Source organism: Antechinus flavipes, chromosome 2 (genome assembly GCF_016432865.1).
Source record: "Antechinus flavipes isolate AdamAnt ecotype Samford, QLD, Australia chromosome 2, AdamAnt_v2, whole genome shotgun sequence".
Taxonomy (NCBI): domain Eukaryota; kingdom Metazoa; phylum Chordata; class Mammalia; order Dasyuromorphia; family Dasyuridae; genus Antechinus; species Antechinus flavipes.
In genome coordinates this window covers 439,265,596-439,281,548 of record NC_067399.1, presented here as the reverse complement: position 1 = coordinate 439,281,548, position 15,953 = coordinate 439,265,596, and the positions used below count along the sequence as shown (strand labels likewise).

Genomic DNA, 15,953 nt, shown 5'->3' with positions numbered 1-15,953 from the left:
GGACATCAGAATCTCTTGAACCCAAAGGAATCTTTCTTTGTAGGGAACCCCACCCCATGGCCTCCTATCATCAGTTAATTTTCTTCTCCACCTTCTTCCTGTCCATGGAAAGTACAACAGAAATGGTCATATAAAGGGCTCTTCTCAGTTGGAGGAAAATTGATCATGCTTCTTCCATACGCCTCCCTCCCTTCCTTGGGCCATCCCTCCAAAGTCTCCTCCCCTCTTCTCCGGATGTCTCTTGGGCTAGTTCCCAAGTCCCTGAAGGTCCTTCCCCCCCTGCTATATGGACTTATGGAACCTGGTCAGCCTCCGTGCCAGAAACAAGAGCAGTGCCCTATAGGGCCCCAAGTCCCTCCAGATCCACTAGGTATGGCTGCAAAGAAGAGATGCATGGTTTCCCACTAATTCTGGGACCTGTCCACCTTCAAATCCCCTGGAAAGAACACACCTTCCTTCAGTCCATCCCTCAAGCAGTTGGACTCCTTCACCGGTCACTGGATCATAGGTTGAAAGGCGAAGGGCCCCTGAAGGTTGCCTGGATAAGCCCCAACTTGATCTGGGCCACAACACCAGCCCTTTGACCTCAAGGTTTCCGAGCTCCTGGGGGCCTGCTTTGTCCCCACCTGTCTGGGTCCCAGAACCTCTCCCCTTATCCCCTAACCCACCCCACTACTGTGATTCCTGGGGAGGCCTCCCCAACTGGGCACTTAAAAGAGACAGGAAGACTCATTAGGATTACTTTTAGTTAAATGCCTTTCAAGACAGCAATACAATTAAAAACAGAAGCAGAGGCCCAGAAGGGGTGGAGGGAGAATGGAAGGGAGGCCTGAGGCCCCAGGCCGGCCCTGCCAGTCCAGGTCAAGGGGTTTTCTCAGGAACCAAGGCAGCTCCCAAACACTCAAGGTGGGGAAAAGGTTAAGAAAATCAATCTGGGCCACACCCTGGGTCACATGATTTCTTTAAATTCAGTCTGACATCATCTTTTGTTTTCCATGTGCCATTCCGTGGGGAGAGGGAACAGACTAATGATTTCTTTCGGGGAGACTATTAAGCTAAAGACAAAAATATGGTACCCCGAATATGGCAAATTACTCTGATGGATTTTGGATAACAATCAGGAAATAATCTTTATCTGAAAAAAAGAAGAAAAGAGACATGTCACAAACAAGACTTTGGACTCTGGGCCTCCAAGTCTACCCTCCACCAAGTGCTCATGGCCCTCACCTTTCCCCAGCCCTCAGGGTCCCCCAAGAGGGGACCACCCCAGAAACACCTTGTGAGGCAGCCCACTCTGGGCCGTCTTCACCTGGGCCAGCCAGGGGGTAGAGAGGCTCCCGGCTTCATCCTGACATTAACCCCTCTTTATCCCGATGAACACTGCCTTAACCTTCTTGGATATCATACAGAGGCATATGCTGAACTTGTAGACCACTGAAAGCCTTAGATCTTTTTCAGATGAAATGATGTCTAACCAAGCCTCCTTCCATTTTGTACAGGTAAGGTTAATTTTTAAAATTAGTGTCAGACTTCACATTTATCCCTATTGAGAGTCGTCTTAATTCAGTTCAGTTCAACATTTGAGCCAGTCCATCACTACTTTTAAAAATCCTGTTTCTCTCAATATATGAACTATCCATCCCCTACCAAGATTTGTATCAGTAGCAAAATTGATAAGGGCTATTTTTGCCCTTATCTAAGTTGTAGTGTGATTTAAATGCAGATTTGAAGCATCTTTGTTTCAGGTAGCAGTACCTACAGTATGCCCTTAAAGGCAAACGTGCTAAGAGCCATTTGCCCAGTAGGGGCTGGGAGGGAAAGAGAGGAAGGAAGAGAAAGGAGGGGGAAAGAGGACAGGAAGGAGGGGAAGAGACACAGAGAGGCAGAGAGAAATATAGTGTGTTCCACTTAAAAGAAAATGTAGACATCCTTTGTGCTATAGGGAAAGACAGGTTGCTCATAAAGGCATCGACAGCTTAGTTCCTCAAAGGCAAAGGGCAGCCGTGTCTTGTTCATCTCTGTCCCAGGGCCTCTCAAAATAGTAAATCTTCACTGAAAGTTTATTGAAAAGAGAGAACATATAGCATATCAAACTGAAAAACTTGGCCTTTCTTCCTCCACATTAACGAGCAGAGGCAAGCTGAATCTGCCCAAGGTTAGCACTCTTGCCCATGAATTCATCCTTTGTGTTTGGTACATTATCTTGTAGAGACTTCCTTGTGTTCACAGTCTCTCCGGGGAAGGAAGGGACAAGGTTATTTCTGTTCTGGTGTCCCTAGCACTTGTTACAATGCACAATACATAACTGATGCTCAATAAATTCATGCCGACTGACTGAAATCTAGTTCTTGCCCCTGTTTTTGAACTCAGGAATGAAATTACTACAAATAAACAATGACTTGGAGAGAGCCAGAGTTTTCCTCTTTTATAAAGTCTCCATTTGTGAATAGGATTGACACTAGTAGATAAGATTAACATTCTACTCTGCCTATACCACCCAACCTTCCAAACAAGTTAATCTAAGTAGACTTGGGTCCACTGTGTTTTACTCAGCCTTGGGTGGGGAGATATAAACCCTTTGTCTAGATTCCCCAAGGCTGGGAGTGATGGTCTGGGAGTAAGAGTAACAAAATCAAATCACATCCCTCAGATCCCTTCATTAGAATTAATCCACCTCATTAACTGTTAACCAAAGGATCCTTGGGAACACTAACTCTTTCAAGGGCATATAAACTGAGCCTACCACAATAAGTGTCTTTGGTCTAAGAGAGATCAAATGACCATGCCTTTTATTAATATGGTAGCACTATTAATAAAATGATTAATTATCTAAAAATTGTATCTCTTGAGCTTTAAAAATGTTACACTTGACAAAAGTATGTTACACTGATCTGATTTGTGACTTATTAGTAGTATAGACCAGTGGGATCCAATTTGAAGCCCCTATCAAATTAAAACATTATTGGGAAACATTCGATAAAATAAAAATAAAACACAGCATAGATTTCTATTTGAAATGGACAGGGCAGGATGTAAATTCACATTGATAGTTTCCTTATTGAATTGGGAAAGAAATGTAATCCAATGCTGATTAGTGTGTGTACTGGAATTCTTAAATCAGGAAGGCTGGACTAGATGAATTTTAGGATCTATTTTTTCATCTCTAAGAAGTCTAAAACATGGGGCAAACTAAGAAATAGAAGTAGCCATTTCTCTAGTTATGTGAATAGATGAATACAGCTGGAAAAAAGCAATACTTTGCTTAAATAGTAGCTATCCGGTGTTAAGGCAAAGTAGAACTCCAGTGGGAGTCACAAGAGCTGAACTGTAGTCCTGATTGCCACAAAGACACAAAACATTCTCTGAGCCTCAGTTTCTCCATCTGTGCAATGAGGGGGTGTGACACCATGACTTCTAAAGACCCTCTAAATTCACGCTCTATGGTGTCACCAAATATAGATTCTTTCTGACAAGTCCAATGAAATCTTGAAATCTGATCCAGGCAGTGAGACTCTTACCTGGAGCTACCATAATCTCATTTTTTTTGGAGCGAATGCGCAGGAATGTAAGATCATTTTGGGGGTCAATGTCCCTCACAGTACCCCGAGCCTTCAGGATGAAGCTGTGCATCAGGTTGGCGTACTGCATGGTGGTGGAGTTGTCCATGGTACTTTTAATTGGAATGCCTGTGCCAAGGACAGGTGGAGAGAAAAATCAAAGCCAGTTCTTTTGCTTATTCCCCATTTCTATGATTTACCAAAATGGCCACTTGTGCTTATGTTGTACTTCTAGGAAATGAGATTAATCTTTATAATCTTGAGAGTTTTATGATATAAACAAGGTTATCCATTTAAAACTCATTTAGAGTCCAGTAAGGATGACGTTTTTAAATGAGCCTCTTTCTTTGTGGAAGGACCTTTTTGTCCATGTTTCAGAGATGAAAAATTTTCTGAAGTCACTTCAAAATACTTGAAACCAATCACATATGTGGAACAAAAAAGTAAACTGGGAATACATTGTACACAATAACAGCAAGAATGTGTGATGATCTACTATGAAAAACTTGGTTATTTTCTCAGTAGTTCGGTGACCTAAAGCAATCCCAATAGACTTTGGACAGAAAATGCCATCTGCATCCAGAAAAAGAACCAAGAAAATCTCCTTACGGAATGTAAATCAAGACATGCTAGGTTCACTTCTATTTTTCTATTTTTATCTATCTCATGGTTTTTCCCTTTTGCTCTAATTTTTCTTTCCCAACACGATTCATAAAGCAATATGTATTAAAAAAATAAAGTCCCTACAATACAAATAAATGTAAATGTTAAAAAAACAAACAAGCAAAGAAACAACAAACCAATCATGTGATAAATGACTGGAGCATCAAAGTGGAAAGAGCACTGATCCTGAAGTCAAGAGGATCTGACTTTAAATTCAGCTTCAGACACTAAACACTCACTAGTTGTATGACTCTAGGCAAGTCACTTAACCTCAACTGCCTCATCCAAAAAAAAAAAAAAAAAAAAAGGAACCGGAGCCTGGTTTAACAAACTAGTAGTAGTATAAGAATAGTAGTGTCTGGTAGTACCATGGGAAAGGTCAGAAAAGGCGATATGGGAAAAATCCCATGAAATGAAATTCAACAGAACAGCATGCACACTGACTGACTGTGAAGGTTCCACAAAACAGCAGCACCAACAAAATGTGGAAAAAATACTAAGATTTCAGAATACCTAAAACTAGTAAGTTATCTATATTTTCATGTATTGTCATGTTTATTCTTGATTGTGGAAGTAAGCAATCATTTTAGGAGATAGTATCTTAAGATTAGAATAAGAAAGAAAAGTCAGTTAATGCCTCCTGATTACTTTTCTAGCCACCCTTCTATTCAGTCCAAAGTGAGATAAACATGCAGCACCTAGGCACAGAGTCTAGCAATGCAGTAAGTGGTTCACCTTAAGGCTGAATGTGACAGATGCTCATTGTGCAAGAGCCAGGGCAATTAATCCCATATAGGTAAGATTATACCCATTTACCTCAAGGGGAAGATGAGCAAAGTTAACCTTCTTCCTAGGATTCCTAAATTTTGAGAGAAACATTTGCCTTATTTTTCTGGAGTCCTAAGATATTTCCCAGCATGCTCCATGTCATCTCTACCTCTCCACCAGAGGCCCTGAGCTCTAATAGGTAAACTTTTGCCTTATCTTTCTGGCAGTGGAGGAAGATCCAGGCTTTTACCCAACTCCCCTAGTCCTAACCCTTCCATTTCCCTCTAGAATGTAACCTTGAGAGCAGAGACTTTCTTGTTTGCTTATATTTGTATCCCTAGTGCTTAGTATAGTACACGATGTAAAGTAAGTGCCTAACAAATTCTTTCTCTTGCTCCATCTTGGAGTGAGTCTGACAATGATGTGGAAAGAGAAAACTTGTGACTGAATTCCAGCCTTAACAAGCCATGTTCCCTTGAGAAAAAAATCTCTTCAGGCTTCAGTTTACTCATCTGTAAAGTGGGAATAGTTCTTACCCTACCTCTAGTAAGTAACAATAAAATATTTGAAAGGATTGTGAAAACTGTCAGAAACATACAAATCTGTTATCGTTTTTATTTTTACAACGAGGCAGAGAAAGGATTAAGTCCAATTCCTCTATCTTTTTGGAGGGCTTAAGGAAATGATCTGACATATTTATCAATTTAATCCCAGGATCTGTCAGAGTTGATCCACCAAAATGCTGGTGCTTTCAGTAGTACTTTCAAAATTTGGTTCTGGGAATGAGTCTTGGCTCTGTCCAAAGTAGTTCAGACAAAGATCTGAAAAAACAAGTAGTTGCTTAACTGAGGGGGTGATCTTAAGCAGCTGAAAGTTCCTGACCCAAGAGAGGGTAAATTCAGAAGCAAACCATCTGGTTTCTCATCCTCACCATGTGGGGTATGCTTGGAAATACCTTGATTTTCACAGTGTCTAAAAGGCTTTATTCATGTACTTCTCAATTATCCTTCTCTCTCAAATCCTGCAAGAATTCAGACCATACTAAGGTTTCATCTTTCATCTCCAAAAACTGCATAAATATTATCCCCTCCCCCGCCCCTACCCCCAATTCATAAGTTGCAGAATGTGCTGCACTGAGGAGGAGATATGAGTCCCACTGTGTGACCACAAGCAAACTACTACTCGGTCTGAGCACTGGTTTCATCTCTGTACAACAAGGGATTACAAGAATCCTTATTACTCAAACATTCAATAATTATCTACTCCTTGTCCTGCAAGATACTGTGTTTGACACTGGACATATAAATGATACCCAGATTTCAGGATCAGAGCTCAAGTTTACATGGAATGAGTTCCATTTGGATAGTGTCTTTCACATCACACACTTTGAGCCATGCATATCCCATGTTTTCTCTGGAACTGGAGGCCTCCCTACACAAAGATGAAATAGGATACATATGTTTTCCATCAAAGAGTCTGCAATGTAGTAGTCTGCAATTCTACAAGAATCAGAAGTAACTTTTTATATATGCATTAGAACACCTGAAAACTACCATTACTACACTTGAAAATGCATAATGTCAAGTTGGCTACTTTAGATCTGAAGTAAGATACTTGGTAATATTAAATTCATCTTCTTACCCCTCCCCTCAAGGGATTAATCATAGATAAGCCCTTACAGAAACAATTGTGCCTGGGTTCTGGCTAAGGTTTCTAAAGAAGTTTGAATGACAAGATATTTAATAACCATTTCTTCATTATCATTCTGCCTTCTCCCTCTTTCCTGGATGTACCATGAAGAACGTGGAGCTCAGGGGGTTTCTAACTGGCTAGGGACAATCCTGGCATATGGAAAAAAGAACACCAGAATGTCGGAGCTATAAGAGACATCAAAGATCATCTAGTCCAATTCCATCATTTAACAGATAAGGAATCATTTCCAGGGAGTGGTGGTAACTTGCCCTTGATCATACAACTAGAGCATGGCAGACCCAGGACTGAAACTCAGGTTCAGGGTTCTGTTCACCACACTCTGCTGCCTCAGTTTCTTGTTTTGTAAAATAGAATTAAGAAGCCATGGTCCATGTACTACGTTAAGAATAAAACAAAACCAAGAGTATAAAAATTTGGCAATAACTGTAAGGAATGGCAGCTCTCTTGGATAGTCAGAGAAGGGGAATAAATACCTTCTGCATTGACAACAATGATCCCTTGTACTCCCTTCTGGCTCTGGATTCGTTTTAGGGTTTCTTCTACCTCAGCCTGGCAAATGAAAAGACATGAGAGAAGAAACAAGAAAATCAGGAACACTTCCCAAGTTCACTTGGATACCAATCTCCCCAAGGTAATACCCACTTCCCCTGATTCCTCCCTTAAACTTCTCCGGGAATTGTTGGCACTGGGTTCATTAAAACATTTCCTTGGATGCTAGAGTTTCCACTTCAGCTGATTCTTTTCTATTATTCCCACAGGATTTTGTCATAGTGAAATTTCTTCAAACCCAATACAAACCAGGCCACGATTATCATCATAGAGTCTAATGCATCATCCCTACAGTAGAGGGAACATTTCTTAACATTCCTGATGAGGATGCACAGAATAATGATAACATTTCTTCTTCAACTATCTCTTATCTATGGAGGAGGAATGCTTAATGCATATGAGACAAGGATACTTAAGTTATAAAATTCCTTTAAATAGGAACAACTTCTATGGGCTCCTATTTAAAGTCCAGAGTTTATCTTATCATCAAAGATCAACTAGAAATAGTAGATTCTCCATCCCCTCTCTAGGGTTTGGAAACTGCCTGGAATACTCTTTGCTATCCAGAAGTCCTCTTTAATTCCATCTTTAACTGCTTAAACACAAAAGGAGAAAGCAAAATAGTTGATTTATTTTTTCTTCTTTAGAGTACTCTTCCCATACTCAAATCTCCATTTTAATTCATTTAAATACATACTATGGAGGTCCAGCATAGTGGGCCTAGAATACAGAAAATTTAGTCTTCAAAATTTTCCTCAGACACTTAACAGTTATGTGACCAATCCTGTATATTTCGTTTTCTCAACTGTAAAATGGATATCATAATAGCACCTACTCCCCTGGATTATTGTAAGAATCAAATGAAATAACTCAAAAGTCTCACAGCACAAGGCTTGGCACATAGGAGGTTGTTTAATAAATATTCAATCCTTTTTCTTCTCTTTCCTACTATGTACAGGGAACTGGGCTAGCTCTGAGGTAGAAAGAGAAAATGAAAAATAGCGCCCCATCCTTGAGAAGCTTATATTCTACTGGAAGAAAATGTTATTAAAAGTAGTTGGGTCCTTCAATATTATTGGTGTTATGGTTCAGCTATATTATAGGTAAATAACAGGAATCTAAAAATTTACATTGCTTATATAAGTTCCAAAATTTTTTTGCTTAACCCCAAACCCTATTAAAGTAGCTGAATTTATACACTACATACCACCTGAATGATTTACTATGCATATAGATAAAGCTGTGCCTTAGCTAAGGTTCCTGAATTTTGACTCACAAGTTTGGTTTGAGTCCTATCTTATCCACTGCTAATTGTAGGACAGTGGGAAGACCATTCTAAGCCTCACTTTTCTCACCTATAAAATGGGTTGAAAATACCAATCCTAGCTAATTTCAAAGAGGGTGGTTGCAAATATAAATTAAGTCAGAATATGTAAAACATCTTCATGCCTGTGAAACTTTTTGTAAAAACAAACTTGTAAAAATAAAACATGTTATATCTGTTGCATTGGGGAAAGGGTTATATGTATCTCCTGTATTCATGTCTCTTTAAAACAACTAGAAGAAAACAACAGTCATTTAACAAGTAGAAACCTTATAGTCTGGTGTACAAACAAAAAATTCAAAACATCTTCAAGGAAGCAAAAGTCCATTAAGGGAAGGGAGGACAGACTCAGAGACTTAATGCATTTAATTAACTAACACCAGAAGATCTGACACATCACAAAAAGTTTTATGCAAGAAATGTGTGACAAGGACTCTGAATATTTATTCTATGCTAATGGTAAACACTTAGGAATTTATAAACAGGATACTGAACAGAGGTCAAAGGTAAAACCCTCAAAGGAGGTAAAGTCAATTTTACTTCAGAAGGCTCACTTCAAAGAAAAACCTTTTGGTCCCAAGCATTCCTTTCTCTCAGTAAAACTGGACTATGGATTTCATGGAGAAGCACTTTCTTCCAGGAGCCAGTTGGAATGTGGTTCATTATTTGGTTATTTTCTGCTCTTATTAGACTCGTGATGCAATAAATCCAACAATGTGAAAGTTCCCCTAAACGAAGGAGGATAATTTGGGCATGCCAAATTCTGCAAACGCAAAAAGACCTGACAATAGCTAGAAAATAGGTGAACATTTGGGGTAGGGAGGTATATTTAGGATTATCAGTAAATCCAGATACAAATAAATGGTATCAAAAAAGCAAGCAAACGAATAAAATCTACAGATGAAAGAAAAAGAATTAAAGCAAGCAGAAATAATGTTGATATACGGTTTCCCGTCATCCTGGTGATATCCTGTGGTATATTCCATGTACCAGGATGTAAAATCTCCTCACTTAGGTTCAAAAAAAATAAACTGTACAACTGCAGAACAGGGAAGACATACTTAAGTGAGAAAAAAATTAGGGGTTACAGATCTGAATGGGCCAATGGTGTGACAAGGCAACTTAAAAAACTCAAGTGATCCGAAGCAGCCAGCCTACCTTAGGAGAGGAAAAAGGTCCAGCATATAAAGCGGTGACGGTCCTGCTGTTCCAAATCCTAAATAGGCCATCTCTAGAGTGTTTGGGCTGCCTTTTAAAAGGATCGCTTAAGCCGAAGAAAACTCAGGTAAGGAACATGACTGTACTCAAGTAACAGGCTGTCGTGTGGCCGGGGGACTTAATTTATTTTAGTATTATAATCAGGAAGGGGACAAATGCGGCTCAGCGTGCGGAAGAACGCACAGCTTTCCCGTAACAGAACTGAAAAGCAGCAGCAGCAGCAACTTCTGTCTCTGGGTTCATTTCAACAGAGCTGGGAGACAAGTGACCAAGCACCCGCCAGTTTTAGCAAAGGGCCCATGACTGACTACCACACGGACGCTGGGAGTGGTCTTGTGGACGCTGGACGCTGCACTAAGACCTCCGCGAGCCTTCCCGGGATTGTACAATTCTGTTCTTAAGATGCTTCGCGACTACCGAGATGAGGTTGGGGGGAGAAGGGGAGGAGCCTAGAGAAGTAAGAGCGGGGTCGGGTGGGGTGAGGTGGGGTAAAGGGCAAAGGACGCTTCTCAGGCCTGAGCATCCCAGGCCAATCCATCCTCTACGAGCCAGGGCCGGGGAGAGGCAGCGACTTCCGGTCCCCCGGGATTCGGGTCCCGGTGCTATAGTTCCCACCCTCTTCCCGTCAGCCTGTCTCCAGACCCAGTCGCATGGCACGGAATTCCAGAAGGCAGGAGGGCTTCGGCGTAAGGCAGCAGGCCATGAGAGAACCAAGGCTAGGGTTAAGGCTTCCTCCAGCCAGGATCCGGCACTTACCATCCTATCGACAGAAACGACAACACCGCGGCTACAAAAGAGGCGGGGGCGCCCAACCCTGTCCAGACACTCCCTTCAGCGCCTGCGCAATCCAACCCTGTAAACAGGGTGACACTCACGATTGGCATCTTTTAGAGCCAGTGCCGGGTCAGAGTCTTTCTAGAAAGTGGGCTCTTGGCCGTCCACTCCCCCCGCTCCTTCGGTGATTGGCACAGCGCGAGCAGGAAGCACAGCCCAGCGCGAGCTCCGCGGCGTGACGCCACAGACGCGCCCTCCCTCTGCGGAGTGTAGTGCGGAGGGACTGTGACTTTTCTGTAGCGTGCGCGTCACTCCCTCCCCAAGAACCGCTGTGGGGTGGGACGGCTGCCCGGGTGAGCGGTGGGCTATGTGGAAGGATCCGGGCTCAGATTCCGGCTCCGCGCCCTTCAGGGCGACCTTGCGCCGTCTGGGAGCCGAAGGGTTGGGCTCAGGCTTTCCTTCGCGAGGCCTTCGGAATCGGGGGAAGGAGGGAGTGGGGAGGGCTTGCGTCTCTTTCCCTAGCACTGTGGATTTGGAGCCGTGGGCCGCTCACGACTCGGGCAAGTGGACGTGTCGCAACTGGTTTTCTCCTCGAGAAATGGGGAGAATGTTAGGATTTTCTACGGTGTTGGGCTCCAGAGCGAATGAGAAAGGGCCCTGTGACGTCAGAGTCAGACAGGTCAGGGGCGCAGGGCTCTGACCCAGCCCCCCAAAACTTCCCCCTTGGGGGCGTTGGTACGGGACCTTTCTCTTTGACTACGTAACTGCTTCTGCTGTGCTTCACTCCGTAAACCAAAGCGACTTTTACTTTCCCTTAATTCTCCTGGAGCTGGGGATCCCCCACAAATAGGGTAGGATCTGCTTTGCCTTGCCCCTCAGGATGGCAGTACAGCAGCAGAGCGCGCTGGATTAGGTCTCGGGAGACAGATTGGAACGGTGGCCACTCGTGGTACGAGGCAGTGAGCCTCACCTCTCGGTCCCACTTTGCTCATTGGTAATGAGTGGCTATGACTTGCACCTTCTACCTCAGAGGTTTGCGTTGAAAGTGCTTTGGATTGTTGCCATTTTAAATGATTTTCACAGCTTTATGAGGTAATCTCTAATGAGATTAGCTGTATTGCATCCTATAGTGGAGGCAACCCTTGGCCTTGAGAGGAAATGGCGGATTTGGAGCCACCCTCCCGATTCCAAGTTCAGAGCTCTCTGCACTGTTACCGGGCTATTCTGCTTTATGCTGGGCTTTCTAGAAGGCCTGTCCTCAGAACAGGGGATTCTATAGGATGGAAACAAAATTCAGTGGATATTTTCGATTTTTGTCATTATATCCTAAGCATTTAGCACAGAGCTGGGGACACAAACATTTCATGAATGCTTTTGAAAACTACTCATTGAGTGCTGAGAACATTGGTTTTCATGTGTCCCGGCCCCGATCCCCGCTTAGCACCCATCGGGCCAGCTTGGAAAGGTCCCCCGAGTTCAGTCTGGGAGCCGAGTTGGGCTCAGGCTTCCCTTCTCCTTGGGCCTTGGTCGTGGCAGAAGGGGACCACCTGGCCGCCAGGGTTTGCCTGCCTTTCTGTCTTGGCCAGAACATTCTGGATTTGGAGCCAGGGCAAGGACTCGGGCAAGTGGCTTGTCGCAACTTGTCTTTTCTCCTCCAGGAATGGGGCATATGTTGCCGTGCTAGTGACAGGTGCTTTGTAATCAGGTAGTCAAAGCCATGACAGGTCACAGAGAAGGCAGTATATTGTAGTGGAAAGAGTACTGGTCTTGGAGACTTTCCTTCCACCAGCCGAGATTTATTAATTAACTTGGAAGCCACTTGAAGAATGTGGTATTTGAGTCAAGCAAAGCAAAAAGCTTAAATTCTGGGAGCGGGAAGTGAGAGAAGAGAGCATTACACAGAAGCAGAAAGTGGAACCTGTACGGGGAACAAACAAGTTTGGCTATTCCAGCCATAGAGGGAAAGGGATGATAATCTCTAATAAATCCATATTGTGAAGGGCTTTAAACACTAAAGGAGGGGCAGCTAGATGTGCAGTGGAGAAAGCACCAGCCCTGAAGTCAGGAGGATCTGAGTCAAATCTGGTCTCATACACTTAACACTTCCTAGCTGTGTGACCCTGGGCAAGTCACTTGACCCCAATTGCCTCAGCCAAAAACAAAGAAGAGGAATTTGGGGCTTTTTGAACTCATAGTCAAAAGATGTGTCCCCTTATCTGACATTACCTGCCTGCCTTTCCATGACAAGCCACAATCAGTATATGTTTCATTATCTATAATGAGACTCCTTGCATCATCATCTACTTCAATTTAATAAACAAGCAGTTGTATTATTGCACAAAGATATCCCTTTCAGAGAGCTAGTAACTAATGATAGGGAAGAAGGATCAGAATTAACAGTGATATGAAAAAACAAGGCAAGTCAAGGTGGAAACAAAAACCACTTTTAGCTTGGGCATAGTGGGAGGGTTAAGGTAAGGCTTTATGAAGGTGTTTTGCCTGAACTGGGCCTTTAAAGGGAGGAATTTCAATGCAGGTATGCTGTTCCATTCTGAGGGAAAAAAAGGAGACACAAGATTGGAGAGTTAAGGTACAGGGTGTGCTGAAGGCACCTACCTCACTGTTCCAATTTTCAGTGCCAGTGTTTACCACTAAGAAACGGGCGAATGCTATAAACCAGGTTTTGGATTATTGTTTTGTTAATTGTCTAGATTAAAAAAGTGATGGGAAAATGAAATTACTGAAATATAAAGCTAAAAAAAAAGTATACTTTTTCTCCCTGGAGAGTTGCTTATTAAATGCTACTTTTGTTGTAGATAGCCTTATATGCCAGATTCAGGATTTTATATTTTATTTTGTAGGCAACGGTGAATCATTACAGATTAAATCTGAGCAGAGGAATAAAAAGCATTCATATAGGATAAATGATGGACAGAAACAGCTATACCTAAAGAAGGAACACTGGGAAACGAATGTGAACTATTTGCATTTTTGATTTTCTTCCCGAGTTATTTTTACCTTCTGAATCCAATTCTCCCTGTGCAACAGGAGAACTGTTCGGTTCTGCAAATATGTATTGTATCTAGGATATACTGCAACATATTTTAACATTTATAGGACTGCTTGCCATCTTGGGGGGGGGGGGTGGAGGGAGGGAGGGGAAAAAAAAAATCGAAACATAAGCGAGTGCAAGGGATAATGTAAAAAATTACCCTGGCATGGATTTTGTCAATACAAAGTTATTATTAAATAAAATAAAATTTAAAAAAAAAAAAGCATTCATATGTTAGTGTAAAACTACTTGGGCTCATGGAATACTAGGACAGCATGTTGTTAATTACTTAAAAATTACTTTAAAAATTAATTAAAAAATTACTTTTTTCTTTTATGGCAGCAGCCAGTTTATTATGATGATGGCAGGACTAGAGAGTTTTGTCTTTGGGATAGATGTACCCAGGCTTGGCCATGCAGAATTCAGTACAGTGAAGAACCAGGAGAACCTTGTTCTGTTTCCAAAATCTGCAGTTCCATGCTGGCTAAGATTCTTTGAAAGTATATTGGTCCAAGAAAGGAACTGCATTTAGTGAGAGGACGCGAGTTTGAAGTGTCATCCTAGACAAGTCAGCTAACCACAACCATACTTGCCTCATCTATAAAATGAAATTAGGCTAGGTGGCCTTTAAGGCACTTCTAGCTCAAAGATCCTGTTATCCTTATGAAATTTAAAATGACATATATGAGAAGAATGGCTATCATATGAAAACAGAATTTGGACTAACAAGTTCAGTTTAGTCATATGAGAATCATAGACGGGTTCAAAAAATTAATTGATAAAAATAGTAAAGATGTACCTGAGCAGCAGTTCATAGGCAAAATAACGTGAGGGGTATTAGCTAATAAGTGAAATGAAGGCTAAAAAAAAAGTAACTTATAAATCCGGGGCATATTTATTAATAAAAGGAGCAGCTAGGTGGTGCAGTGCCTGCAGTCAGGAAGGACCTCAAATACTTACTGTGTGATGATGCTAGGCAAGTCCCTGAACCCTGTTTGCCTCAGTTTCTTCATCTGTAAAATGAGCTGTAGAAGGAAATGACAAACCACTCCAGTGTTTTTGCCAAGAAAACCCCCAAAGTTGCACAGCAACAAAACTAATACTAGTGTCTAAAACAAAGGAATAAAAAGGCTTCTTGTCCTCTACTCTAATTAGGCCACATCTGGTAAATCATGTTTAGTAGGGCCTGGAGAAGATGATTGCTCTTTCAAAGCATATGGAGATGTTTAGATTTGTTTTGGTCAGAGACAAAGGGCAAAATCAAGAGTGAAAGGCAGAACTTGAAGAGGCAGATTATTAGCCAGCTCCATAGAAGGAAAACCGGGTGATGGGTGTCCTTGGAGCTTGGAAGGTTTTAGAAGAGGTTTGAGCTTTCAGGGATTATATTTGTTAAATGTGAATTGTGAGCCTGGTTCTGCTACTTGCTACCTGTGTGATCTTGGGCAAGTTCTTTCACCTTCATGGGCTTCATTCAGTTTCCTAATCTTTAAAACGAAGAGCTTGGCCTAAATGATCTCTGACCTCTCTTGTCCATTTTAGATCTGTGGTCCAAATTTTTGAAATCTACAGAGCACTATTAGATGTTGTGCGTAAGATGAAAAAAAAAGCAAGTCTCCTGTCAAGGAATTTACAGTACTGGGAGACCTAGGTACACAAATAATACAAGGCAGAATGAGAGGGGTTCAAGAAGTTCAGGGGGTGTACCTAGAGGTTTGGGTGTTAAGACTTTATGGTACATAGGCTTCCCCCAAAGAGATTGTTTCTCTCCCAACCTGCCCACTTTTCCATTCCTATGGCCACAGCTCTAATTCAGGCCCTTATCATTACCTCCTGCACTGCTGCCATAACCTAGTTCTTTGTGCTAGTATTTACATCTTCAATCCATCTACTACTCTACCCTTCCTCATGTACATGATCATAGGGGTAGCAAGAGGAGTCACTTCTGTTTTTCAAGTTTCAATAAGCCCTTGTTCCCTACACCACATAAAGGCAAAGCTCCCTTGCAGGCATTTAAACCTTCAACCATACACCATCCTGTCTATTTTTAGCTTTTCTTGTGCCTCTCCATTTTCTTACCTAGCATTCTGAGATAATACAGCATCAAGAGCTGAAGAGTTCGGAGGTTTAGATATGAAGGGGATGCTGGTCATCCAGTCCAGCCCCTTCATTTTACAGATGAGAAAACTAAGGCCCAGAAAAGCAAAATGATTTCCCCAGGGTTACACTATTTGAAACGTAGCAGAAATGAGTTTCAAAGCCAGGTCATCAAACTCCAAACCTAGCATATTTTTATGCATTTGGCTGGCTCCTTTCCATCAGTGCCCATGTGAAATGC

The 15,953-nt window shown here is 42.1% G+C and overlaps 1 protein-coding gene across 1 annotated transcript; it reads right to left on the bottom strand.

The window, feature by feature from the left end:
• Positions 1-729: 729 nt before the first annotated feature.
• Positions 730-10,647, bottom strand: DYNLRB1 (dynein light chain roadblock-type 1). The gene is made up of 4 exons (XM_051979163.1): positions 10,549-10,647; positions 7,175-7,250; positions 3,519-3,686; positions 730-1,135 (listed from the first exon to the last, which is right to left on the bottom strand). Exons 1-4 carry the CDS (start codon positions 10,549-10,551, stop codon positions 1,092-1,094), a joined length of 291 nt encoding a protein of 96 aa, XP_051835123.1. The 5' UTR covers positions 10,552-10,647; the 3' UTR covers positions 730-1,091.
• Positions 10,648-15,953: the final 5,306 nt, after the last annotated feature.

Excerpts from the sequence above, each read along its gene's own strand:
- DYNLRB1 (XM_051979163.1), bottom strand. Across the intron at positions 3,687-7,174 it reads CATTGTTGTCAATGCAGAAG|GCATTCCAATTAAAAGTACC; the intron begins GTATTTATTCCC and ends TCCTTGGCACAG. Across the intron at positions 1,136-3,518 it reads TGAGATTATGGTAGCTCCAG|ATAAAGATTATTTCCTGATT; the intron begins GTAAGAGTCTCA and ends TCTTTTTTTCAG.